The sequence below is a fragment of the Clinocottus analis genome, unplaced genomic scaffold (assembly GCF_023055335.1).
Source record: "Clinocottus analis isolate CAN_PGR_092001 unplaced genomic scaffold, fCliAna1.0.p SCAF_21, whole genome shotgun sequence".
Taxonomy (NCBI): domain Eukaryota; kingdom Metazoa; phylum Chordata; class Actinopteri; order Perciformes; family Cottidae; genus Clinocottus; species Clinocottus analis.
Window position 1 is genome coordinate 3,377,466 of NW_027175943.1, and position 23,329 is coordinate 3,400,794.

At 43.5% G+C, this 23,329-nt stretch overlaps 3 protein-coding genes across 4 annotated transcripts; 2 read left to right on the plus strand and 1 right to left on the minus strand.

The window, feature by feature from the left end:
- The first annotated feature begins 3,796 nt into the window (after positions 1 to 3,796).
- On the plus strand, positions 3,797 to 12,867 carry LOC137792645 (vang-like protein 2). Of its 2 annotated transcripts, none has more exons than XM_068588388.1 (8): positions 3,797 to 4,120; positions 6,698 to 6,945; positions 7,248 to 7,371; positions 7,464 to 8,071; positions 9,244 to 9,380; positions 9,570 to 9,705; positions 9,799 to 10,045; positions 10,512 to 12,867. In XM_068588388.1, the coding sequence occupies exons 2-8, from the start codon at positions 6,875 to 6,877 to the stop codon at positions 10,767 to 10,769; spliced, it is 1,581 nt and encodes a 526-aa protein (XP_068444489.1). In that variant the 5' UTR covers positions 3,797 to 4,120; positions 6,698 to 6,874; the 3' UTR covers positions 10,770 to 12,867. The 2 variants fall into 2 exon arrangements, with proteins under 2 accessions (XP_068444489.1, XP_068444490.1); XM_068588389.1 differs by lacking the exon at positions 3,797 to 4,120 and adding an exon at positions 6,335 to 6,614.
- Positions 12,868 to 13,405: 538 nt separating this feature from the next.
- Positions 13,406 to 15,735, plus strand: si:cabz01074946.1 (T-lymphocyte surface antigen Ly-9). Its single transcript, XM_068588391.1, has 5 exons — positions 13,406 to 13,449; positions 14,367 to 14,576; positions 14,670 to 14,780; positions 15,123 to 15,392; positions 15,533 to 15,735. The coding sequence occupies exons 1-5, from the start codon at positions 13,413 to 13,415 to the stop codon at positions 15,706 to 15,708; spliced, it is 804 nt and encodes a 267-aa protein (XP_068444492.1). The 5' UTR covers positions 13,406 to 13,412; the 3' UTR covers positions 15,709 to 15,735.
- A 573-nt stretch (positions 15,736 to 16,308) lies between these two features.
- Positions 16,309 to 21,700, minus strand: si:cabz01074944.1 (SLAM family member 5). The gene is made up of 7 exons (XM_068588181.1): positions 21,592 to 21,700; positions 19,043 to 19,348; positions 18,267 to 18,539; positions 17,509 to 17,616; positions 17,361 to 17,419; positions 17,129 to 17,203; positions 16,309 to 16,688 (listed from the first exon to the last, which is right to left on the minus strand). Exons 1-7 carry the CDS (start codon positions 21,659 to 21,661, stop codon positions 16,611 to 16,613), a joined length of 969 nt encoding a protein of 322 aa, XP_068444282.1. The 5' UTR covers positions 21,662 to 21,700; the 3' UTR covers positions 16,309 to 16,610.
- Between the last annotated feature and the right edge of the window lie 1,629 nt (positions 21,701 to 23,329).

Here is a 23,329-nt window from a genome sequence, read left to right on the forward strand (position 1 = left end):
CCTGCATGCACCGGCCAGTGGAACGTAGCCCAGAAAAGGACCGTCGCTGTTTTCAGCACCACCTCTGACTTCTACCGGAGCGCGAGGGAGTCCAGGACGGACTGAGGGAAAGAGTATGAAGGAACAAAAAAGGCGGAAGACAAGTTGACTGGTGAAGAGACAGGAAGACGTTTAAAGAATTGAAAGCGGGGGGAGAAAAAAAAAAAAGACCCATGTTGGATATTTGTGAAGGAAAAGGAGTTGTATGTCTTGCTGGTTGAAGGAACGGAGCAGAAAAGTGTCGAAATGTTAATTTAAGGAAAAATACGAGGGACCCATCACCCCTGCACTTTACCCACAATGCATCCCTCTGTCACGTACGTTCTCGACAGTGGACGGATCAGGGACTGGAGAATGCCACTGACTTTATTTGGGGCTGGTGTTTAAGCCCCTCCCCCCCTGGTTGCTTTACACTGAGTTTACCTGCTACCACGGCCGAAGGACTGTGTCTATATAATTCAGGTTATTTGCACTGGGTAAGGAAACCAATATCACACACACACAACATTTAACCATTTCATTCATCTCAGACCTTCATATCCCCACATTGCAGTGGGAGAATCACTCGGTTGCAGCCGCACTGACATATCCTCAAGTCCTCATTTAAGTGACACGGTGTTCATTTTTAAGTTCTGGAAACACTAGGGCGCCGTTTACTACTGAAATGCTGGCAGGTTTTATTTTCCGCGCTGCTTCAGAGGCACACAGGGATCTCAGCGGTTTTGAAATGGAACGAGCTCAGCGGATTCACACAGCTGTTCTGATCGTGTTAGGTTTGGGAGATTTAGGATGTTTTGGGGGAGAAAGAAAGTTCGAGGCGGGCTATGTCGACGGCAGCCACAATGAAAAAGGGGACAAACGCAAGAGTTGAACTTAGAAAACTTGAATATTCACGGGAAACCGCGTTTATAGCTCAATCAAATTGCTGCCAAATATTGCCGCTGACATTGCCTGTCTACACTTAAGGATTTGACCGTGCATCCTCTCCAGTGTATTGTGTGTTTAAATACCACGGTTAATACTGTGAACCAGCAACTTCTCCCATCTCCCATCCTGCAGTCGGACCATGCGGAGTGTTCATATCACATGGACAGCCGGGGGAGGAGCTACGCTTTCCCCTCCAGAGAGATCCGCCTGCACAGAACAACTTGAATTCATTAGGAGACATCAAAAGCGTAATAAAACTCTAGTTTCCAAACCCATACGCACGGTCGAAGTAAAGGAAAGCAACAAAACTGCTGCTGTATATGCAACTGTTGAACGTGTATCTCATTGAGTAGTTTGCCATTTTGGGAAATAACACTAATTTGCAAAGATCAACACCACTTTACTATATGCACAGTAAAAATCAAGCTAGCACCAGCAGCTGCTTAGCTCAGCTCAGCTTAGCATAAAGACTGGAAACGGGGGAAATAACCAGCCTGGCTCTGTCCAACTGTGGCAACATCCACGCCAGCAACTCTGGAGCGCATGTTGTCATGTTATCACTGTGTGTTTCCTTCTTCCGCGTCGCTGTGTTTGAGGATCAAACGAGTCAGATACGTGTCGACCGGTGAGCTCGAGAGCTGCTGGGTGGACTTTGTTGCCTTAAGACAGGGCCCGAGCCGGCTGCTGCCCCCGTACACAAGGCACCGACACAAGGCTGGCATTGACCTCAACTCGCAGCAGAAAGGCTCTAAATATTTTTGGGAGAGATTTGACGTTCAGAGAGGTTTCTGACACTAAAGCCAAGTCCTTTTTTCTTCTTCATTTTCTTCCCTCAATCGCTCAATCTATCTTGGACTAATTCTACCAAAACACTAGACCGAAAATATGCATTCAAACTGTTGCACGGGGAGTATGTGTACCAGTTTAAATGCATGTTCCTTCTTTCTCTCATCAGGCTGGGGAGAAACCCAATGGACTGGATTTTATTTGAGCTGGTTTCAAATACTAACCGATGAGCGCTTTAAGTGAGTTTACCCAGCAGAACTGACAACGCACGACCGAAATGAACAAAGCAGAAGCCACGTATATTTATATTTACACACCACCAGCCAGATTCTACTCCTAACAGGATATTTCACTACCTGGTGGAAGGTTTTCACTCTTTTAGCCAACGCTGATGAGAACTGATACTTGGCTTAAGTCAAAACTTAAAAATGAGCGCTACTGAGCGGCAGGGAGGCTGATTTTTAGCCTCTGACTCCGTATGAACTTGAGGAATTTGTGCTAAAAGATATGTTAAAATGTTCTACCAAAGTGAAATATTTCTTCAGAGGTGTTGAAGGGAACAGTTTGTTTGTTGTTGTTTTTTCTTTCCACATTTTGGCTGCAGGTTTTCAAGCATCTCGGACCAGACAGAAAAAAACAAAACAATATTCCTGTTTTTGTTTGATTACATTTCCATGCCGAGCTGTGGACACCCGGTCATTACATGCATGACATGTGTGTCGTCCATAATTTGGCACAAAAGAAAGCCAGATGGTCTGAGCTGGTTGGATACGAGTCAGGATCTCGTTTGACAAATCTCTTTCCTCTTCTTCCTCCCTCCCCACCTCCTAACAACAGCATTTGTCATCTCCAATTTCTACCTCTACACCTCAGTTTCTTTGCATCTTCCATGATTTCTTCTTTTTCATACATTTATCTTGTACATTGACATCAGCGTTTTGGCCCTGACGGGCTGTAAAGAATAGAAAAAAGGAGAAAAAAAGAGACGCAATAGCTGATTCCTTTTTTTTAAAAGAAAATGTTGCACAAACAAACTTCCCTGCACGGTGCAAACTACTGTATGCATACACACGTCTTTAATATCATCTCATTGTCTGTTTATTTTGTCTTTTTTTTTTATATATATATATAAACAAAAAACATTTGTCACTCATGTAATATAGAGAGATCAGACCCACTTGTTTTATATATGTTAATTTTTTTCTGTAAAGCCTTAGTCCTCGTATTTGATTTTACTTTTGTAGATATGATTCAAAAAGAAAAAGGATGTATAAATTATTTTCTTCTCCCATGTTTTTAAAATTGGTGAGATTGTTTAGCTGCACAGAAGGAAAAGAGAGCTCATGTCTCAGATTCAAGTGTTTTGTGAGATTAAAAAAGAAACTGGCTAAAGAAAATGAAATGTGCGTCATGAGTCTTAGATCTTTGAGTTCAGTTGTCACCTTTTTAAATGTTGCTTTAAAGTGTTGCCTGAATTCCTTTCCTGCAGCTGTGATATGCGTCATAACGTTTTCACCACTTCAACTTCTACCACATTTTGAAACCAGTTTGAGAGGATTTGTCCAGAAGCAAACACGTTTAGTTCCTCTGCTAGTGAGAACAGTTCACCTGCTCTTTGGTCCAGTTTCTATTTGTGGTTAAAAGTGGGTAAAAAAAATATAATAAAATGATATATTCTCGATTTGTTATCTTAAATAGTGTAAGAAAGAAAACAAATCGGTTTACTCTCGTTTGTGCTTTGTGAAGCCGAAACGTGTCAAGCACAGTTACTGAGAATGTGACCGGAAATAAATCATTCTTGGTTTCAAAATAAAAGCAGAAAGCTTGCGTAGAACGCACTTAATGCAAGAAATGCAATTCAAATGTGGCACTACTGGCCGCTGCGTGGCTTAATATGAGGTTAACTGGTTGTCATTCAACAACCAAAAAAAAGGTTTGTTACATTGCAACGCGTCGGTCTTATTTTGAAAACCTCCCACCCGCCGGAAGCTGTGACCGTACTCGGTGTAACTTGACGGAGAGGCTCAGCCGGAGCCGCCTGGACGTCCACACGGAGCCGCTCAGCTCAGCGGGGCTCCGCCACACAGCAGATGCGCAGCCGGGATGAGGAGCGTGTCGCTGCCTTTTGTGCGGCTCCGGTGCTTCGAGTTAAGATGCGATTTCACGGCCGAGGAGCAACAAAGCAAACAAACCGAGTTCACCAGCGAAGAAGGAAAAACCAGCCGACGAGTGAGCGTGGAAAGCGCGGCCACATGAGAGTCTGGAGAAAGTGAACGCGGAGCTTTTGGAGGCACTTTTCGCTGCTCGGCGCTGCTGGTCGTCTCTTTGTGCTGCGGGTTGCAGCTTTCCCCCCCTTTTGGATAGAAAGGTAAGACATTCCTGCATGCATTATGGGTAAAAAAAAGAAAAAAGAAGGGCTTTTCGTGTGTGAGCTCGAACTCACCGGCTGATTGTTGCTTTAACGTGAAAACTACAAAACTAACATTTACTACCTTTTTTCGCTTTTTTTTTCTCCTCACAATTAAATTTTGGTTTTGGTCCGTGAGGACTGATGAGTTGGCAGATAATCGTATCGATCACAGATTCACTGAAACCTCTCCAGTGTGATCGCGATCCCCACGCTCACTCAAAGCCCACTTCACGACTCATTCATTGTTCATATCCGCGCACTTTGGCCATTTTTGCGCTTTTACGCGCTGTGTGCCAAACTCTGAACCCGGGTCGGGTAGGTTTACTGAATCCTGGGACTTGTGGTCCCATCAATGTTCGCGGTGCGGTCTGTTGCGCGTCACTTCATCCCGGGGTGTGTTCCGCTTTGTCTCTCTCGCGGACTCGTCCGTGTTTCCGCTGGCTGCGGGTCGCCGGTTTGTCGTGCGCTTTTAAACCGGAGTGTGCGTGTGTGAGGGGAAGGCCTCGAAGCCTGGGCTCGGGTTGCTTTCAAGGAGCCTGTATCGAGGCTGCGGCCACGCCTCGCTGGCCCACTGCCACCCTGAGGCCTGGAGGGCCCCCCGGGAGCCGCACGGGCTGCAAGCTGAGGCTGCATGCGCGCAACGAGATGCTGCATCCACAACACGGGAGGTGAAGAGAAACGTTTAACTGGGCAACAAAGTAAATACACGTGCACGCTTTACATGTAATAATACAAGTTTAGTGGATTGTTTAAAGTTGATAAACCTTCAGACTCACACTGCTGCTGCAGGAAAAAAAAAACTTATTGACCAATAACTCATGACAAGCATCTTCAAGCCAAAGTTGACGTTTTGTTTAGTGTGGGCGCACAAAAACAACAAAAAAGTCCTGTCCAGTCTGTTTCCAGACTGCATGTGGAACCTCTCGCATCGCAGACGATGATGCTCAACTGGAAACCAGTGGAAATCAATCAGTGGTGGATTGATGTCAGTGGGTGATGCTCGTCAGAGTGTTCGATGAGATTGACCATCTCAGGGGGAGAGAGACACGCAGAGAGCAGTTGTGAAAGTTCTGACTTCACTCTCATGCTCAGCCTGACAAAACCTTTTAAGGTTTATAGTTCATTCAGCAAAGATCATTTTTTGTGCAACTAGAAAATGTGGTCTCTTCCATTTTTACCCAGAAAGCTCTGCCTGAGGAGATGATGTGACAATAGCTCAGGATGATGTTATTATTTATATATATATATGCAGAGGCAGCATTGTTTTCCCTCTTCAGCATCTCTAAAAATACGTTTTTTAATGTTTTATTGCCTCTTGGGCCACTAACGTTGTTGTTAAGCCATCCGTGTGGAGCTTTGGCTTCATGCTTGGATTCATTTTCCGCAACGATTAGCAGCAAAACATGTATGAATCAGGTGCTAATTTGTTAATACATTTCAGAAATGCAGTTTTCAGCCTCACATTGGGAAGAGTTCCTGCTTTTCACAGGTTTGTATCGCATTGAACAGAGTTTTTGGGGGTTTTGGACCAACGAAACGAGGCGGTTAAAGACATCTCGGAGAAACTCTGCAGCTGCAGGCGACGCGGCATGTGATGCTGACACCGGGATGGAGGAACTGTGTGAAGTGATGTAGAGCAGCCTTCTGAAATGCATCTGCAGAGCTCTGCTCGTCCCGGCCGAGAGGCCCGCGTGTGAATCACATGAAAACCATCACTGGACTCTGCAGCGTCCAAATGTGGGAATCAGACCCAGGAGGTCACGACACAAACCAAGAGCGCGAGATGGGTTATTAGATTAAGAGTCTATTTGTTCTAAATCCAATTTGGGAAGAACCTTTTTTCTTCTTCTTGTACTCAGAGTCAGAATCCTAGTCAATGATTCGCGTCTGTCTCTGTCTTCTGAGGTGTGTTTTTGAGGGAGAATGAGTTGAGGGGGGGGTGCAGAGTTGATGATCTGGTCGTTGTGGCAACTACCCCTCCCCCCCCCCCTCCTGTCTCTTCTCACCCTGAGCCTCCCATTCATCGGCCATTGTGGTCGTTAAGCTCTGTTGCCCTCGGAGACCACAGGGGACAGTTGGGGAATGTGGCGTCTGGGCGAGTGTGTATCACGCAACAACAAAAAAAGAAAGAAAAATGAATATAAAACCCACCGATCGTCTGTATTTGTGTGAACGAGACGCCGCAAACGTTCTCAGAGGTCTCGCTTGGAGAAAGTGGAGCCGCTCTGATGTTCTCTCTCCTGCACGCCGGAGACGCTCAGCCGAGAATAGAAGGTGGCGTAATTGCCCTTTTATTGGCTGAGAACACACTGGGGGCCAAATCACTTGAGTTCGCTCATAAAAAACCTCCCTCAGTCCAGAAGAATGGGCCCGGTTATGTCCTGCGTGACGGAGAACACACCTCCGGGTGCCAACATTTGGACAATGTCTCTCTTCTTGTTGCTGTTTCTTGGTATGTTTCCCTCTGAGATGCTTTCATCCCTCTCTGTGATGACAAACTCATCATTTCTCTGATCCTTTTCCTCTTGTTTCCAGGCCTCCAAGATAGATTCCCTCAGGAGTAAAGTGGACTTGCTGCGCCTCCCTCTGGCCCTTTCCACCAAGGCCATCAGCAGTCGTAAGAGCCAGCTGGGCGTGGTCTGGGAGAAAGGCGGCGGCGGCGGCTCGGGGGCAGGAGGGGCCCGGAAACCCCGCCCACCGCCGGCCTCCGACATGGACAACGAGTCGACGTACTCGGGCTACTCCTACAAGTCGTCCCACTCGCGAAGCTCCCGCAAACACAGGTGGGAGGCCGCAGGTTGTCTTCAACCGCGGATCAGTTCGTCTGCCGCTGGTTTTGTCTCCTTCAGATGTCTCTAAAAGAGTTGAAGAGTTGTAGTTTCCTGGAGCTCAAGTTGACGTCCATAAATTGCCTGTTTTGTCCAGAACTCAAAGACAATACATTTCTGAAGACGTAGACATTTTGTGAGCTTTAAGTTAGTCTTCAGTTTTACCGCGACGGCTGCCAAGCAGCCACATCACTCACTAGAGGATGAGACATTAGAAATACTGAACCATCCTCCTCCTCCTCCTCTTCTTCCTCCAGGGACCGGCGGGACCGGCATCGCGGGAAGAGTCGCGACAGCAGCCTCCGTGGAGACAAATCGGTGACCATCCAGGCTCCCGGGGAGCCGCTGCTGGACGCCGAGTCCACCAGAGGAGACGACCGGGTCAGAGTTCAGACTTCACTTCACTCCTCCTGAAGCCGGCGTGTTGCGTCGCGTTTCTTCAACGCTTCTCTTCTCTCTCTCTCTCTCTCCAGGATGACAACTGGGGCGAGACCACCACGGTGGTCACCGGCACCTCCGTGGACAGCGCCTCCAACGAGGACCTGACCCGGCTGTCGAAGGACCTCGAGGATTCGTCGCCGCCGGAGTGCCGCCGCTACCTCGGCCCCGCGCTGGGCGCCGTCCTGAGCCTCTTTGCCCTGGTCACCCCGCTGGCGTTCTTGGCGCTCCCGCAGCTCCTTTGGCGGGACACGCTGGAACCCTGCGGCACGCCGTGCGAGGGCCTCTACATTTCTCTGGCCTTCAAGCTCCTGATCCTCCTCATCTCCACCTGGGCGCTGTTCCTGCGCCCGCCCAGGGCCACGCTGCCCCGCTTCTTCGTCTTCCGCTGCCTGCTGCTGGCGTTGGTCTTCCTCTTCGTGGCGTCCTATTGGCTCTTCTATGGGGTGAGGGTGCTGGAGCCCAGGGAGACGGACTACAGGGGCATTGTGGGATACGCCGCCTCTCTGGTGGACGCGCTGCTGTTCATTCAGTACCTGGCTCTGGTGCTGCTGGAGGTCCGACACCTGCAGCCCGCCTTCTGCCTGAAGGTTGTGCGGACCACAGATGGAACGAGCCGCTTCTACAACGTGGGACATCTCAGGTTAGCGTGTGTCGGGAATAAACGCAATACTCATTTTTTATTTTATTTAAAATCTGTTCTTATTACAGATTTTGTGATTTGGTCTTTTTTTTTTTTTTTTTTTTTTTTTTTTTAATTAAACATTTCCCTTTTTAGAAAATCATCAATGCCATCATAAAGGAGGTTATCTGTGCAGCCTTGTTTGTTTGTTTATTGGCAGGATACCCCACGAATTACCAAATAGATTTTCACAAACTATGGCGGAAAGCACGAGTATGAAATGATAACTTTTTGTTGTGGAAAGCACCGCCTCATGGCCCTTTTTTTATTTTTATGAAGCAACAAACTCTTTCAGTGTGTAAATGATTCTTTGGTTCAATACGTGCCAAAAAACAAATAAAAATACAGTCTGCGTGTGGCTCGAAGGTTTACAGCATGTCTACACAGGAAGCATTTCAGCTGCGTTTTCCAGTCGTCTGCGCTTGCCGGTGAAGAAAAGCTTCTCTTTCGATCAATCCCGCCGTCTAGACGGCTCACATAATGGAGCTATGTGCACAAACGTGTCCTGAAGCTTAATTTCTGGTTCCAAGTCTATTTCTCATTCGCTACAGTGAATGGGAGTCGGGCTCGCCAAAAACCTCGGGTGACCTACTCTCCATGCTGTGCCTGAACGCATCCTGTGTAAACACAGATGGGAGGACAGAAGCGGCTGCTGGCGCTCCGCTAACACGCCGCTCATGTTACCTCCTGTGTGGGCTGGAGGACGCCGCCTTGTTTACCTTAAGGAGTCCGCAGCAGCAGCTGCACGGGACACATGACGACAACAAATACCTTCCCGGCTAAATGTTCCTCTTCCTGTCCGTCTATGGACGGCACTAAAGCACAATAAATGTACAGTAAAAGGACGAGATTCACTCGTCATGTGCCAGAATCCATTATTTCCAATGAAGGATTATAACATTTTAAAAAAAGGGCAGTAAATGCATCATTTCGCAGCGTTGGCAGAAGTTGCAACCTTTTCGGGGAGCCGTCCAGCGTAAAGATGTGACACTTTCATTGTCACAGAATAAGCACTGGTTCACCACTTCCCTTTATCTGTCATGTACTCTGATAACACCGCTTTTGTTTTGAAATGAACATGCCAGTTAAAAGGCAGTCCTTTCCTTGTTCTTGCTCCCTCTCGTGCGACGCAGCATTCAGCGGGCGGCCGTTTGGCTTCTGGACCAGTACTACAGCGACTTCCCGGTCTACAACCCCGCCCTGCTCAACCTGCCCAAGTCCATCCTCTCCAAGAAGATGTCTGCCTTCAAGGTCTACAACCTGGGGGAAGGTAAAAGGATCTTGTGTGCTGCGTTTCACCCTCAGGCTTTTTTTTTTAACATGGAATAAACAAGCGGTGGGAAGCAACCATTAACTGGGAAATCAAACGTTTGTCGTATAAATGCCACGGGCGAGTCTGCAATATGAGATATTTGGACAGTTGTTGATTAGATGGAGCTTTATTTTTGTTTGTCCACAGAGAACAGCATCAATAACTCTACGGGTCAGTCCAGAACCATGATCGCAGCCGCCGCTCGGAGACGAGACAACTCCCACAACGATTACTACTACGAGGAGGCGGAAGTGGAGCGGAGGGTCCGCAAGCGCAAGGCCCGGTGAGGACACGCCCACACCAACGTACAAAGATGCATATAGATGCAGAGTCGAGTTGGCGTCCGCTGACTTTGTCATTTTCCTCCCTCTCGCAGGCTGGTGGTGGCAGTGGAAGAAGCCTTCACCCACATCAAGCGACACCAGGATGAGGACGCGACCGCGTCCTCCCCCAAACACCCGCGGGAGGTGATGGACCCCAGGGAGGCGGCGCAGGCCATCTTCGCCCCCATGGCGAGGGCCATGCAGAAGTACCTCCGCGCCACCCGGCAGCAGTCGTACCACAGCATGGAGAGCATCATCAACCACCTGCAGTTCTGCGTCACGCACAACATGACCCCCAAGGTACCAGAGGCTAGTTTAACGTCCGCTTCGCTTTTTATAAATGTATTTATTTATTCATTTTACAGTAATTCTGTTTGATTTTGGATTATTTTCGCTTTGATATCACGTTTTTAGTCTAATTTTCGTTGTAGCTGTTTTTTTATATTGTGTTAATTTACCAATTACAACCTGTTAGTTGTCTGCATATTAAAACGCTTTTTGTTTTGCATCCAAACATTTTTTCCCTTCAATTTTATTCAGCCAAAGTACATCTTCTGTCTGAGTTGACCCAGTTTACTGTACACTGATGAACACTGTCCTCTTGCAGAAGTAAACATGTATCTCGCCGCTCTAAAAGTTCTGCTTTACTGTCAACTTTATCTCGCTCCGCCACATAAAACAGAACTGAAATACTACTGAGATCTTTATATATTTGCTTTCTCTCTCTCTTCTTCTATAAACTGAATTGCATTGTTTTCCTCCTCAGGCGTTCCTCGAGCGGTACCTCAGCCCGGGTCCCACCCTCCAGTACCTGGACACCAGCAGGGGGCGCCAGTGGACGCTAGTGAGCGAGGAGCCGGTGACCGCCGCCCTGCGCCAAGGTCAAGTCTTCTCCCTGCGGCGCCTGGACTTCTCCCTGGTCGTCACGGTGACGCCCCTCCCCTTCTTGCGCCTGGGCGAGGAGTTCATTGACCCCAAACGGCACAAGTTCGTCATGAAGCTCCAGTCGGAGACGTCCGTGTAGCAGAGCTGTGACTCAAAGATACTAATCTTTCTATACCTTTTTTGTCATTTTTCATGATTTTTTTTATATTAGTCAATAAGCGGAACACCCAAATGACACGACGGAAAAGAAGAGTCAACATGAATCTTTGACCTTTTCTATGTTTGTTCCTCAAACAAACTTAAAATGCGACACATGCCTTCTTAGTGCTGACTGTTAGCGTGTGACTATGCCGGCCGCTTTCAGTTTCCAGGATGCTTAGTATTACTTCTGTTTCTTTGTAGTACTCCAACAAGCATTCTTTGAAACGCATTGTTTTGACAAGAAATTCGGTCCTGAAATGACCACCTGAGTCTATAAATTGGCTTTTGGCCTCATTTGTAAATTATGTGCGCAACATTAACTCAAGAGAATAAACCCGTGATGAATGTGGAACGTCTCTGGGAAATAGAAACGGTCTCCTGAGAGTCCACTGACCTGAATGACTTGAGAGGCTTCATGCCAGCTCACTCTTTTTCAGAGCTAATCCTGCTTCTCTTCACCCCCCCGGCCCCTTTTTTTTTTAATTGACAAATTTAGCCGTCATGGGATACGAACGTGGACGATCGGTAATTCTTTAGGTCTCCAGGTCCGCCGTCATTTTTTTGGGACGTCGACACGGGATTCGCCGACTGAATCAAAGGGCGGTGACGCTGCTTTAAGATGCAAGTGGACGTGCATAGTTTCCACTGAAAGTATGAAGTAAGAAACACTGGATGGACTCGCCGGACTGAGCATTTCAGAAGTGCATTGGTTTGTCTTATTTCTCGCTCAGGTTTTCAATCGCCTTGTTCCTGGAGAACCTCCAGATATGCACTCCTGCACTGAGGAAGGATCTGACTTTGTGAGCTCACCGTAGGACCAGTTTACGCTCCGCAACGCTGATGGTGGACGTTGTCGCCTCGACAAATTGGATTGGATACGTCACAGCCAAGTGTCGCCGATGTGCTTTTGTTTTTCTTTTAAGGCAGCTTAATGTTCATTACCGTACTGTCTTTTGATATTTTTCAAAGTGTGTGTGTGTGTGTGTGTGTGTGTGTGTGTGTGTGTGTGTGTGTGTGTGTGTGTGTGTGTGTGTGTGTGTGTGTGTGTGTGTGTGTGCGTGTGTGTGTGTGTGGTTAAGCACCGACCAGACAAAGTGGCCTGTGACCCAGAAGCCCCGCCCCCCCCCCTCCTAACCCCGATGTGCATTTGATTAATTAAAAAGTTTTGTATTTTGGAAATTCAAACCGTAAAAGTGCGATTATAATCAGCCATAATAATAATAATAATAAGAGTCGTCCTTCATTACGAACCCGTTCTTGTAGCGGTGCCCTGTGTCCAAATCTAATATAAATACTTTAATAAAAAGTATTCCACCGATTTTAACATTGCACTTGATAATATAGTCGGACTCACGATGGACCGTGAACAACTTGATGCAGCAGAACCGGAGATATGCCTTCCTTTTTTTATTCCAAATAGTCGCCTCCCTTGTCGAAAACCTGGCGCCTCCATTACCCAGAATGCAACTCAACTGCCACCTCTCGATGCATCTCGATATATCGCATCCTCGCCGTTTCATCAATCAATGCCAGCAGTTGGATAAATCTGAACTATTTTTATTTAGAAAGTGCAGAATCATTTATTTTTTTGGTGCTTTTGCTGGGAAAAAATTAACACAAATTAAAATACTTGCAGATTAATTGTCTGTTGATTAACAACCTGATTAATAGACTAATTCTTCTAGTCCTGGAGTACTAGTTTGTGCTGTATACTGTATTTTAGGGGTCAACCGGGGCCCTCCAGCGGGTTAATCCGGCCACGGGTTGATGCGTGTGCACGTTAATGTCTTTTGTCACTCTTTTTATACTTCAGATAGAGATTGTCGTGCCACTCACAAGCAGTTTACGTGTACATTTTGGTGCCGTTTTCTAAGGTTGTACGTTTTTGATGGATCACTTTGTTGTACTTGATATAAGCTCCTAACACTGGTTCTGGATGAACATTGTCTTTGAAAGCAAGATTATTGTTATTTACTGTTCGTTGTGTTTTTGTTTTTTTTAGGACCGAGTTGATGTAAAAGGTTTTTAATAAATGATCTCACCCAAAGTTCCTTGTCTCCTGTCAGTCACGAGTTATTAATATTCATTTCAGGAAGTGTGGTTGAGGTTGACACTGACATGTGTCAACATTTTCATTTCTGTATAAATAATCCAACATCCTGTATTTGCAGCAACTGGAATTTACAAATGAACTACGTGAGAGCATACACAACATGTGGACACTACAAAAATACAACAATAGTATTTAGTTTGAGAATATCTACTGCTCAATGGGGAATTTACCCCAAAAAGTATTATTTGATTTCTTCTGGCTGATAAATTTATCAATAATAATTAATATGAATTGTATATTTTCTTAGTCTGAGTGTGGAAGTTATCACCCAAACCAAAATATTTAGTCATACCTGGAAGACAATTCATGGTCAATAATCTTAAAATATAGATGTTTTGCCCAAATGTAGTGTGTTGAAATTGCAGGCGATGGAGCACGTGGTGGGTTGGAGGAGGAGGAGGAGGAGAGCTATAACTGTGAAAAAGGAAGTGTTTTCTTTCCTCTGCGCTGTTTTGGAAGTTGGTAACAATGAAACTACAAATGCTCCTCGTTCTATTCCTCCGAGGTGAGTACTATTTAATATTTCTGAAAATATAAAGCAGCAGCTCCTCAGTGTTCCTTAAAGGCCTTGTATTTGTAAAAACTATGCTTTTCAACTACAATATTTGAAATGACAATTCAAAGCAGAAGCAACGGACGAAGCCGGAAGCATGTCAGTGAGCGAACTCTCACAGAGTTAGTGATCTTTAAAATGAACTTCCATACGCTAAAAGTTTTGAGTGTACATACATTAATTGTACATTTATGATTGTTTTATGTCTGGTGTATTTACATCCACTCTAAAGTTTACTGTTAAACCGACTGAAAACATTATTTGAATCAACCACGGTCCATTTCATTTAAATGTACAACCTTCAGAGAAAATATGTCATATATCTTAATATGTCATACAATTTGTCATCTTAAGATATGTCCAAAAAAGTTGTAGTAAAGTATGTCAAAAAAAATAAATAATTAAAAAGTGATTACAAAATCCATAGTATTGTATTTAAAACAAATTCCTGCAAAAGGCATATATAGTATTGATGTTGTAAAAAGTCTCAGTTTAGATGTCAAGGAAAGTCATCAAATGGAAAATGTCAATCATAAAAAAAATGATATGGTTTAGTATGTTGAAAAAAACCCACCTGTTAGCGCCACCAGGAAGTTGAACACAGAACTTTATTGTCCCCAGATGACATGTTGGATCCTCTAACATTTCATCTAATATCATCCATCCAATACTTAACACTCACTACTTCCCCATCAGCGTTAGCTGCACTTTGTGTTTAGTGCTTACTAGTTCATAAGCATGCCAACACCCTAAATTCAGACGGTTAACGTATAACAAACATGTAAAAAAAAAAGGGGGAAATTGAAATATTTCTTTAAAAACATCATCCAAGACCAGCTGTTTTTTTTTTATTTTTTATTTTTTTACAGTGGCCGGAGTTCAACCTCTCAGGGAAGTCTCTGGGTACCTGGGGGAGACCGTCACCTTGCCCTCAGGAGCCAACCCGTCATGGAAACTTTCCTCCATCGTGTGGTCGATATTCTCAAACAACACTTGGATTGCGACTTATTGGACCGGGAAGAAGAACGTCAACCGGGTCGATCGGTACAAAGGGAGACTCGGTCTCAACACCTCCACAGGTAAAAGACAACGCCGCCTCCTGCCAGAGGAAAGGAATACTTCTTGTGTTTATCTCTCGGCAGTGTCTCCTCAACGTTATGTTTGTTCATTAGGGGACCTGACGATCCATCGCTTGACCGCAGAGGATGACATGGAATACACGGTAGACCTCACCAGCATTGATGCCCAGTACAGCGGGAACAAGAGCAAGGTCACAGTGAGACGTAAGTAGGTTTTATACGTGTTAAAGGGTAAAAATAATATATTGTCACACCTTGTATTTTTACAGTTAGGTATGTTGCCTTTTCCCTTAATTTCAGCGTTGACTTTTAAAGCATTTAAAATAACGTAACAGCTTGCAATAAATGGAATTGACTTTATTTTTGTGATTTTGTTCGCTTTTCTTCCTCCGATGTTGGCATACAGACTTTTCTCAGCAAGTTCAGCGTGTTTCTAACACATATTTGATTTAATGTTCGCGTGTCAAGCCTCAATAAGGCTCAATGTGTTACCGAGCAGTCACATTCAGTCTAATCAACAATTTTTGCGATGTGAATCCTCTCCAGAACACCTCCAGAAACCGAGCATACGGAGATTTCTAGCGAAAAATGAAACCTGCTCCTGGTTCCTGCAGTGTTCCTCGGCGGATACAGATGTGGCCTTGTCCTGGCAGGTTGTACCGCCAAGCGGGACCTTCTCCAACTTGACTATTCCTGACGGCAGTGCCACAGCTCTGTCAGCATTTCTCCTCGCCACACCGAACCGTGTTGAAATAACCTGCATCTCCCGCAGGGACACGGAGAAGGCCTCACAAGTTTGCACTCTAAAGTGTGACGGTAAGGTCACAGGTCACCTCATTTAAGCCAAATGAGGAAAACGTGCAGACAACATGATGCACTTCATGCCAGTGTGGCTCTGAGAAACCCGTAGATGTCGCTTTCTTCATGATGTCGTTGCCTCTTCTGTGTCGTTTCAGGTGAGGAGCCCGAGACTCGGCCGACGCCGGATCCTCGGCCTCGGACGCACTCCTGGTCACGGGAAAGATATGTTTTTGCTTTTTTGCTGGGAAGCATGCTGGGAGTTTTAGTGACAGTAACTAGTAAGTGTGCGGTGAGAAGAATATGTGTAAAAAAATTCAGAGACTCAACATAGACGCACTGAAGATAGAGAACATTTTATTGGTGGTTATTTATGTTTTGCTTTCTCTGCTTTTCATGTTTTAGTGTTTTCTATTTTATTATCCTGTCAAAATGGGAACTTGTCTTCTTCTTTCAAACACATTTTCATGAATCCAAAGTTCCTGGTATTTGATTGATTGTAAATTCAATGTTTCTGCATAAGTATAAAAGCACCTTTGTACAAACATTTAAAAAAAGTAGTGTTATGTATATGCCTTTTGTACTCAATGTGCTTTTTATTATTGTTTCGTCTCACTGTTTGTCATTGCCGCTGTCCAGTTGCAGCAACCATTTTGACTGAAGTATTGTAAATACATTCATGTGGAAGTTGTGTTGAACTGTTATTGTTCCACTCATTAAAGTATGTGCATGAATTTGATATAACAAATGTTTTTTCATGTATCTATGTTTGCAAACCAAACCTCAGGGAGATTAAAAAATATCTAATCTAATCCGACAACTTTGCTAAATGTTCACTAGATTAATGCATCCCATTTCAAATAACCGCCCAAAACCCTTTGATTAAACAACATGATTATACAAAGACACAAAGTGACATTTAGTGCCAGTAAATGTAATTTAATATGGCCACCATTGCACAGGCTGAACACGCTAAAGAAGTACAAATAAAAATATAATCTCTGAATTTACAGAATTTACAACACGGTTAATACAACTGGCTCTCGAAATACAATAGAAGCTTTATGTTGTTTAAATACAATGTGGGAAGGTGTGATACTCAAGGCCAAAGATAGAAACTTTACAAAAGCATGTTTCCTTCCTGATATAAACATACCGGTACATGTTTTTTGGGCTGTGTGCTTCCAAAATGCTTTAGCTTCTCACTCAAAGGACTATCGATAGAGCTGTGAGCCTCTAGGAAATCTCTTGGTAGGGCGACACCGAGGCCTTCCTCATGCGACTGAACTGGATCTGGTCGTACACAGTGTGGGGCTGGATGTGTGACAAAGAGAGATTAAAAAAAACAAAAAAACATCAGTACCACAAGATGATTCAAGACTTATTTTTTCCCGAAAAACACAACAGTTTATACCAAGGATACTCATATACTTAAGTAATACTTAACTAACAAATGTCTCATATGGTAATGCATGAATTAATATTCACTTTCCTGTAGTCGCCACTTGTGGTCACAGTTTCACACATTTCAGCAAACATTACACAGGCTTTCTTTAGGACATTTATATTGTACTTATGGCGAATAAATATTATCATTCCATTCATACAAGAGTTACTAATGGAATTAAAACATTCAAATGTGTCTCATGTAATCAATACAAGCCAGAAGCACACTAGCCACATGCTTTAGTATGTTTTAAATTTAAATTTAGTCTCATCTGCAAGAGCCTCGAGGATCAAAGTGCTGTTCTCACCCCATGTGTGACTGTGTCCTCTCTGTTTTCGATGGTTTCATACAGTGTGCATGGCTTCATGGAGGATGAAGTCCTCTGGAAGTTTAAATGTGTGCGCATGCCAGCGAAAGGAAACAAGCAAAGTGAGTAAAAACACATATTTCATCCTCAAAAGCAGGCATCGCAAATCTATTTAAAAAGTGATTTGTGCAGACAAAGCATTGTGTGTAAATGCACACAGACGCATACTTACACTCCCTATTGCAACTTCGGTGACGTCAGCGTACACCGTGAGGTCGTTTGAGTCACTGCCTGTTGGGAGATATTTATCAATAAAAAGCAGGATCAAAAATGTGAAGTGTCATTCATGAACAATAAAAATAAGACGTGATGTTTCTCACCTGCTTGACTTTGTTTGCAGTGACAGAAATACACAGCGACTCCAACTATGAGGACTAGCATCAGACAACCTCCTGCTGCCGCACACAGGACAACGATCAAGTCTGGGCCTGCAGATGACAATATTATCACTGTTATTGTTATGTGAGATAAAGAGGAATAAATATACTCAGATACAACAAGGAGGGCGAAAAAACTACACATTTTGTTTGTTTTGTTCAAAGTTGTTTTAGTGTTGATGTCCTGTAAGGCAGGCTGCATGACAAGATATAATAACAAGATATCTGAATTGAAATAAATACCTTGTACTTATTTACAATGTATAAGAATATCAGGTACAGCGTTTTGGTCCATGTGTTCCTCAGATATCCAAAAAGATTTAAATATCTTTCATTTTAATGCATCTGCAGATGCATGCAGATATTTGCCAAATATCGCCAAACATTGCTATCCTCTGTATCATCACCAGTATGATTCATAAAAACATTAATGAAACTACATGCTAATAAACTATAAACACTTATCCACACATACTTAATCACGCTGCTGCACTTTTACTGTTTAATCATACATCAGGTCATATAGAGGCATTAGTGTTACATTGAGACTGTTTGTTAAAAGTAGCTTAAAGTAACTTTAAATTACACTTCCTTAAAACAAATAATGAAGTACCTTACTAAAAGAAATGTCACTGTAATATCTTATCAATGTCTCAAAAGTACAAGTAAAGCCCTTAAAATGTTCTTTTCTCTGCTCCTACCTGACCCTCGTGGGTCGCTGCTGCACTTCACTGTTACGGATGCAGACTTCTCACTGACAACGTTGGAAATGGAGCAGGTGAATCCGGTGTCTCCGTCCTGGGGCGTGATGTTGTAATGCTGCCTGGAGCCGCTCAAGGTTTCGGTCCTCACGGCCCAGCTGTAGGCGACACTGCTGCCGGCGGCCGCACTGCACTCCAGAGAAACTCTGCAGGAGTTGGTTGAGGCGTGCCAGGAGGAATTGAACGTCACGGCGGGCTCTATAGTTATGGGCTCTGATGAGGTGTTAAGGGGAGATGGAGCGAGAGAGAGGAACTGGGTGAGGTAAAAAAACAACAACATGAAAACACCAACTCATACATGTAGAGCCGGTCCAGACCCAGAGAGCAAATAAGACACATCAGTGAAGTTTCCTCGGATAAAAAATCAGACTATTATTTAAAACATTGGCTCAAAGAGAGGCAAAACAACAACATTATATGGACCAGCAAATCCTAATGAATCAGCAGGTTATCTTCAGGAAGTCAAATTCAGACTACGGACCGACTTAGGAAAAATACAATTACATCTCAAGGCTTCAGCAAAGTTATGATTAACTTCTAAATAAGTTCAGGTGATGAAAAAACAGAGGAAAAGTGTCAAAGTGACACATTCACAAAGAAAGCCTCTTCCTGTGTTGAGCGCTTTCCACTACTGTTGTGTCATCTGTTCTATATGAATCACAAATGTATTAATAATATAACATTCATGAACAATTGTGCGGTTACTTGGTCCTTACCATGAACTTGCAGAGTGATGGTGACTGTTTTCCTTTGTCTCTCACTCACATCTGAGATAAAACTGAAATCACCAGAATCTTTGAGAGTCAGTCTTCTCACTGTTAAATTAAAAGTTGTGGGGTTGAGCTCTAATCTGCCCGTGAACTGAGATTTGAAAGAAATATTCATATTTTTGTCCGCAATTACTGAACTTCCATATTTCCACTGTGCCATGGTGACCCCTTCAGGTGATAAGCATGACGGCAACTCCACAGTGTCTCCAACTTTTTTATGGATGTTACGTTTGCAAGTGTAAGTCTCCACATCTGAAACACACGAACAAAGAACAACAATCACATTTAGTTTTTAAACTTGTGCGTAGAGCAAAACGGTCCAAATCACCTGAAATAGATGATAAAGTGTTTTAGGGCGGGGCTAGCTTGTGATTGACAGGTCGCTACCACAGCGTTGTCCGATCTGGGAGCGGTTTTCCAATTTCAACCCTTTGAGTTCATGAAAGTTAATTGTTACATGTTGGTTGTTTAAAAATGTCTTATTCATTTCATGGTTTCTAAAAACCAAGATGGCAAACTCAAGGCTCCAACACGTCATTCCACAAACCAATGGTTGACATCACGGTGACAACCTTCACTTCTTAAATATAGTCTAGGGACGTGACACACGACTGGCAAACAAAATACTCTCAAGAGTCATATTTTGAATTCTCATTTGGTTTGTGGAGCACCGACAGGCACCTCACTCATAATTCTTACCATAACAAAAGTTTTTGAGGCTGTCCAAGTTTCCATAGCCTCACTTCTGTAGAAAAACTATTCAACCACAGTGACAAAGGTCAAGCGTCGCCTTCACTCGGTGGTGCGCATCACTTTCGGTTGATGCGACGGGTTCTCATGAAACGAACACTTCACATGTATCTCACGTCATATTGTGTGAGAATCTAACAACAACCTCAACATCAGCTACTCTGCACTTGCTAGGAACTAAATATTGACATAATATCCTGATGACTTGTACTGAGCTGTAAGTAGCAAAGCCATTTTAAGTCGTCCACACTCCTCTGCTTCTGCAAATCGCCCGAGAAAGGTCCACACCTCTTTGTCTTTGTGAGAAGTTGTGTTATTTATGACTAACTATCATTTAGCAGAACAAACTACATCAGTACAACTGAATCCTCAAAGAGGAAGTGAAAGAAACAGGAATGACCCATCCCTGAGTTGCGTAAAGTTTTGAAAGTTTCTAGACAGGCAGAAGCAGCAGGAAATCTGCTGACACAGTGCCCCAAAAAAAGCAAAGCATGTTCGCAAATTCAAAACCTCAAGATGCAAGAGATCAAATTTATGATAAATGTTGAGCAACATGCACGTATCATTACTTTTGTTATCAGGAGATAAAGTCATGTTTGTGTATCATCTTTAAACACGCACAATTGGCGCGTTGAATTCATTTCTTGAGTTTGGATGTCACGGTTTGGATGTCTGGGTCTCTGCAACCACTAGAGCTATTTGAATAATCTTGGAGTTAAAAAACAAGTATAATGTTAAGTTTTGCTCAGATGTGTAAATATCAGTGTTACTGGTTAAGAGTAAATGAAGATGACACACAGAAAGGAATGTAAAGTTTCAGGTCCGCCTAGAAAAAAAGCTCTTTTAGCATGATTTCTACCTAGAAATAATGCGTTCGTAAGCTTTGAAATTCTCCCAAATCCTACCTCAAAGTTTCAACATAATTTTTTGCATTGTTTTACTTTGATAAAGTGAAGCAGAACAGAGTTAGAGAGGATTTAGTACAGAAAAAAGTCAGGCGAGGGCTCACATTTGTAACATTTAGTCACATTTGACGAGAAGAAAAAATAAAAAAAATTCAATTTTTTTTTTGTTGAAATTTTTTTACATTTATAAAACAACCAATATTTCCCTTTAAAATAAAACAAGCACACAAATTAACAATTATTAAACTGTAAAAAAAAACAGGAAATACTGCAAATACTGCAAATAAAGCGATTCATTTTTCTGTATTCTTTGGCTCATATCTCCCTGGTTCTTTGAAGTGGAAGGATATTGAAGGCATGTCTGGAATCTGCGTGGAATTGTTTTGCTTCTGGACATCAGGATTTTTCTGATAGCACCAAGCTGAGGGTTGCTGGTTCTGGAAACATGCTGATTTTGGGCTGATTTGGGTTGTTTTTTTTTTGTTTTATACTTTTATGATTATCTTTCTTTCTGTTTGAGTTTTTTTTAAATGGCGGAGTGATTCTTAAAGCAAAGGCTTTGGTGTTTAATTTGGTGTATAACATCAATATATTGTATTGTGATTTATATGTTTTATTTGCAAAAATAAGTAAAAAGAAACATACATGGGTACCCTGGTGTTTAAAAGGTCTTGTAGCTGCTAACACACAAAGACTGAACCGATATGACATGCAAAACATCCCGTCAATTCCTCAATCCAGACCAACCTGCTCTTTACTAAGCACCGGACAGAGGGAATCGAGAAAAAAACAAACAAACAGTAGAGTCAAAATCCATCAATTTAAGAGCAGAGTACATACCTTGGAGGCAAACCCCAGGAAGTAGAACAGACACATATGTAAAGAAGCAGCTCAGGCGACCACCAACCATATCTGTGGGGAGAGACACAACGTCTGTTTCCTCTTCGAGTCAAACTGCGTTGTGACGAGTCACGACTAAAAAAACACACACATAGAAAAAATAGAGAAGGTGAAATGGGGGAGGACTCTGTTTGCGGTCTGGCCTCATATACTGCGAGATAAGAGAACGGCCCATCAGTAAGAAGAACACAATGGGAGAGAGTTAAAATGAGGGTTTAATAAGAGCTTGTTTGTCAGATCTTTTGGTAAATCACAGCCAGTTTGTTGTGCAATAGAAGACAAACAATGTATCTACACGTACGTAGGCGTGTATCTTTGCTGCATGTGTGAACACGGTAAGGTCCATTGCTGAAAAACCCCTGAGCAGGATGGAGCTGGCCACATCCTGTCATCAGATATTCCTCCATGAGGGGTTGCAGAAGAGATTCATATTTCGCACTGGTCAAGAGTCAAAACACAAATTTGAGCTCATTCAGTGGACATTGTAATACACTACGTATTAGGATCATGGAGCATATTGATACCATGAGGGGACTAGTCTGTATTGATTGTAGAGCATCTCATCATCCGGCAGTGAAAGACTGCAGGTCCCTCGTCGCGTCCCCCAGATCTGGTTCGCCACAAACACCGTCACTAAGTGCATGGTGTTTCTGCAGAGGTGGTCTGTGCACTGCAGCCTAACTTGATTTCCCACGAACTTTAAAGCCAGTGGAACGTTTAGAGTGATGCGACCTCAATGTGAAACCCACAAAGCGAAACACGAGCAGGAAAGATGCTGCACACCTAAAGAGCCACCGTGTCACACAACTATATTCACTGGAATCTCACCTCCATCTCCCAGTGCACACTTTGCAGAGCAATTACATTCATGTCATGCCTGTTACAAAACATATAGACCGTGCGTCATTTTGATCTTACATTTTTTACTATACAAAAACAACTGGATTGCCAGAACATGTAACACAGTCATTCATGGACCTCAGAGACGATACTGTGTTGAAACGCCCCCGTTTCTTTCCAGCGCCACCACGAGGTCGACAACATCCAGGGTAAAGATCACCTGCTCATCACCAGCATGTTACCGTGGTCATTGTTGACGTTAGCAGTTAGCATCTACTGCATTCAAGCCAATGCAAAGTAGGCAATAACTGCTTTGATTGTTTTTACAGTGAGTAGTTCACGCGAAACCTTTACCCCCCGAGTGTGTTCACAGTGTTTAGTATTCCTTCAGAAACACATCACATGGAGCATTCACATTCCTGCAGATATTTGTGACTCGAGTTAAACACACAGGGGCCCAATATGTTTGAAGTTGAGATGCCTTTAGTCTTTTTCTTTTTTCTGTCATGATATCCCAGAGCATGAAATGTGTCCACGACCATAAGAACTTACATTCAACATTCATTTTCAAGTTCGTTTTGGAGGAAATCCTCGAAGTGTAACATGGACGTGTTTGCTGACAGTTCTTTTGAAAGCAAAAGTGATACAGAAACGGTAAAAGGACTCGAGAAACAGAACCAAGATATAACGACACGTTAACATGGACATGTTCAACGACACACTCTGAACCCTGACATTGTTTTATAAAAAGTCTGAAACTCAAACCAGAGGATTTTTTAAAATCTCACAATAATAAAGTGAAGTTCGGGAAGAATAAAAGGTATTAACCAAGATAACA

Coding starts and splice junctions, on each gene's coding strand:
- si:cabz01074944.1 (XM_068588181.1), bottom strand. CDS start 21,661: ATGGTTGGTGGTCGCCTGAGCTGCTTCTTTACATATGTGTCTGTTCTA. Junction 19,349..21,591: donor TCCTGGGGTTTGCCTCCAAG/GTATGTACTCTG, acceptor CGTGTGTTTCAG/ATGTGGAGACTTACACTTGC. Junction 16,689..17,128: donor AGGACACAGTCACACATGGG/GTGAGAACAGCA, acceptor TCACACATCCAG/CCCCACACTGTGTACGACCA.
- LOC137792645 (XM_068588388.1), top strand. CDS start 6,875: ATGGACAACGAGTCGACGTACTCGGGCTACTCCTACAAGTCGTCCCAC. Junction 6,946..7,247: donor CGAAGCTCCCGCAAACACAG/GTGGGAGGCCGC, acceptor TTCTTCCTCCAG/GGACCGGCGGGACCGGCATC. Junction 8,072..9,243: donor TACAACGTGGGACATCTCAG/GTTAGCGTGTGT, acceptor CGTGCGACGCAG/CATTCAGCGGGCGGCCGTTT.
- si:cabz01074946.1 (XM_068588391.1), top strand. CDS start 13,413: ATGAAACTACAAATGCTCCTCGTTCTATTCCTCCGAG. Junction 14,577..14,669: donor CGGTCTCAACACCTCCACAG/GTAAAAGACAAC, acceptor TTTGTTCATTAG/GGGACCTGACGATCCATCGC. Junction 14,781..15,122: donor GAGCAAGGTCACAGTGAGAC/GTAAGTAGGTTT, acceptor AATCCTCTCCAG/AACACCTCCAGAAACCGAGC.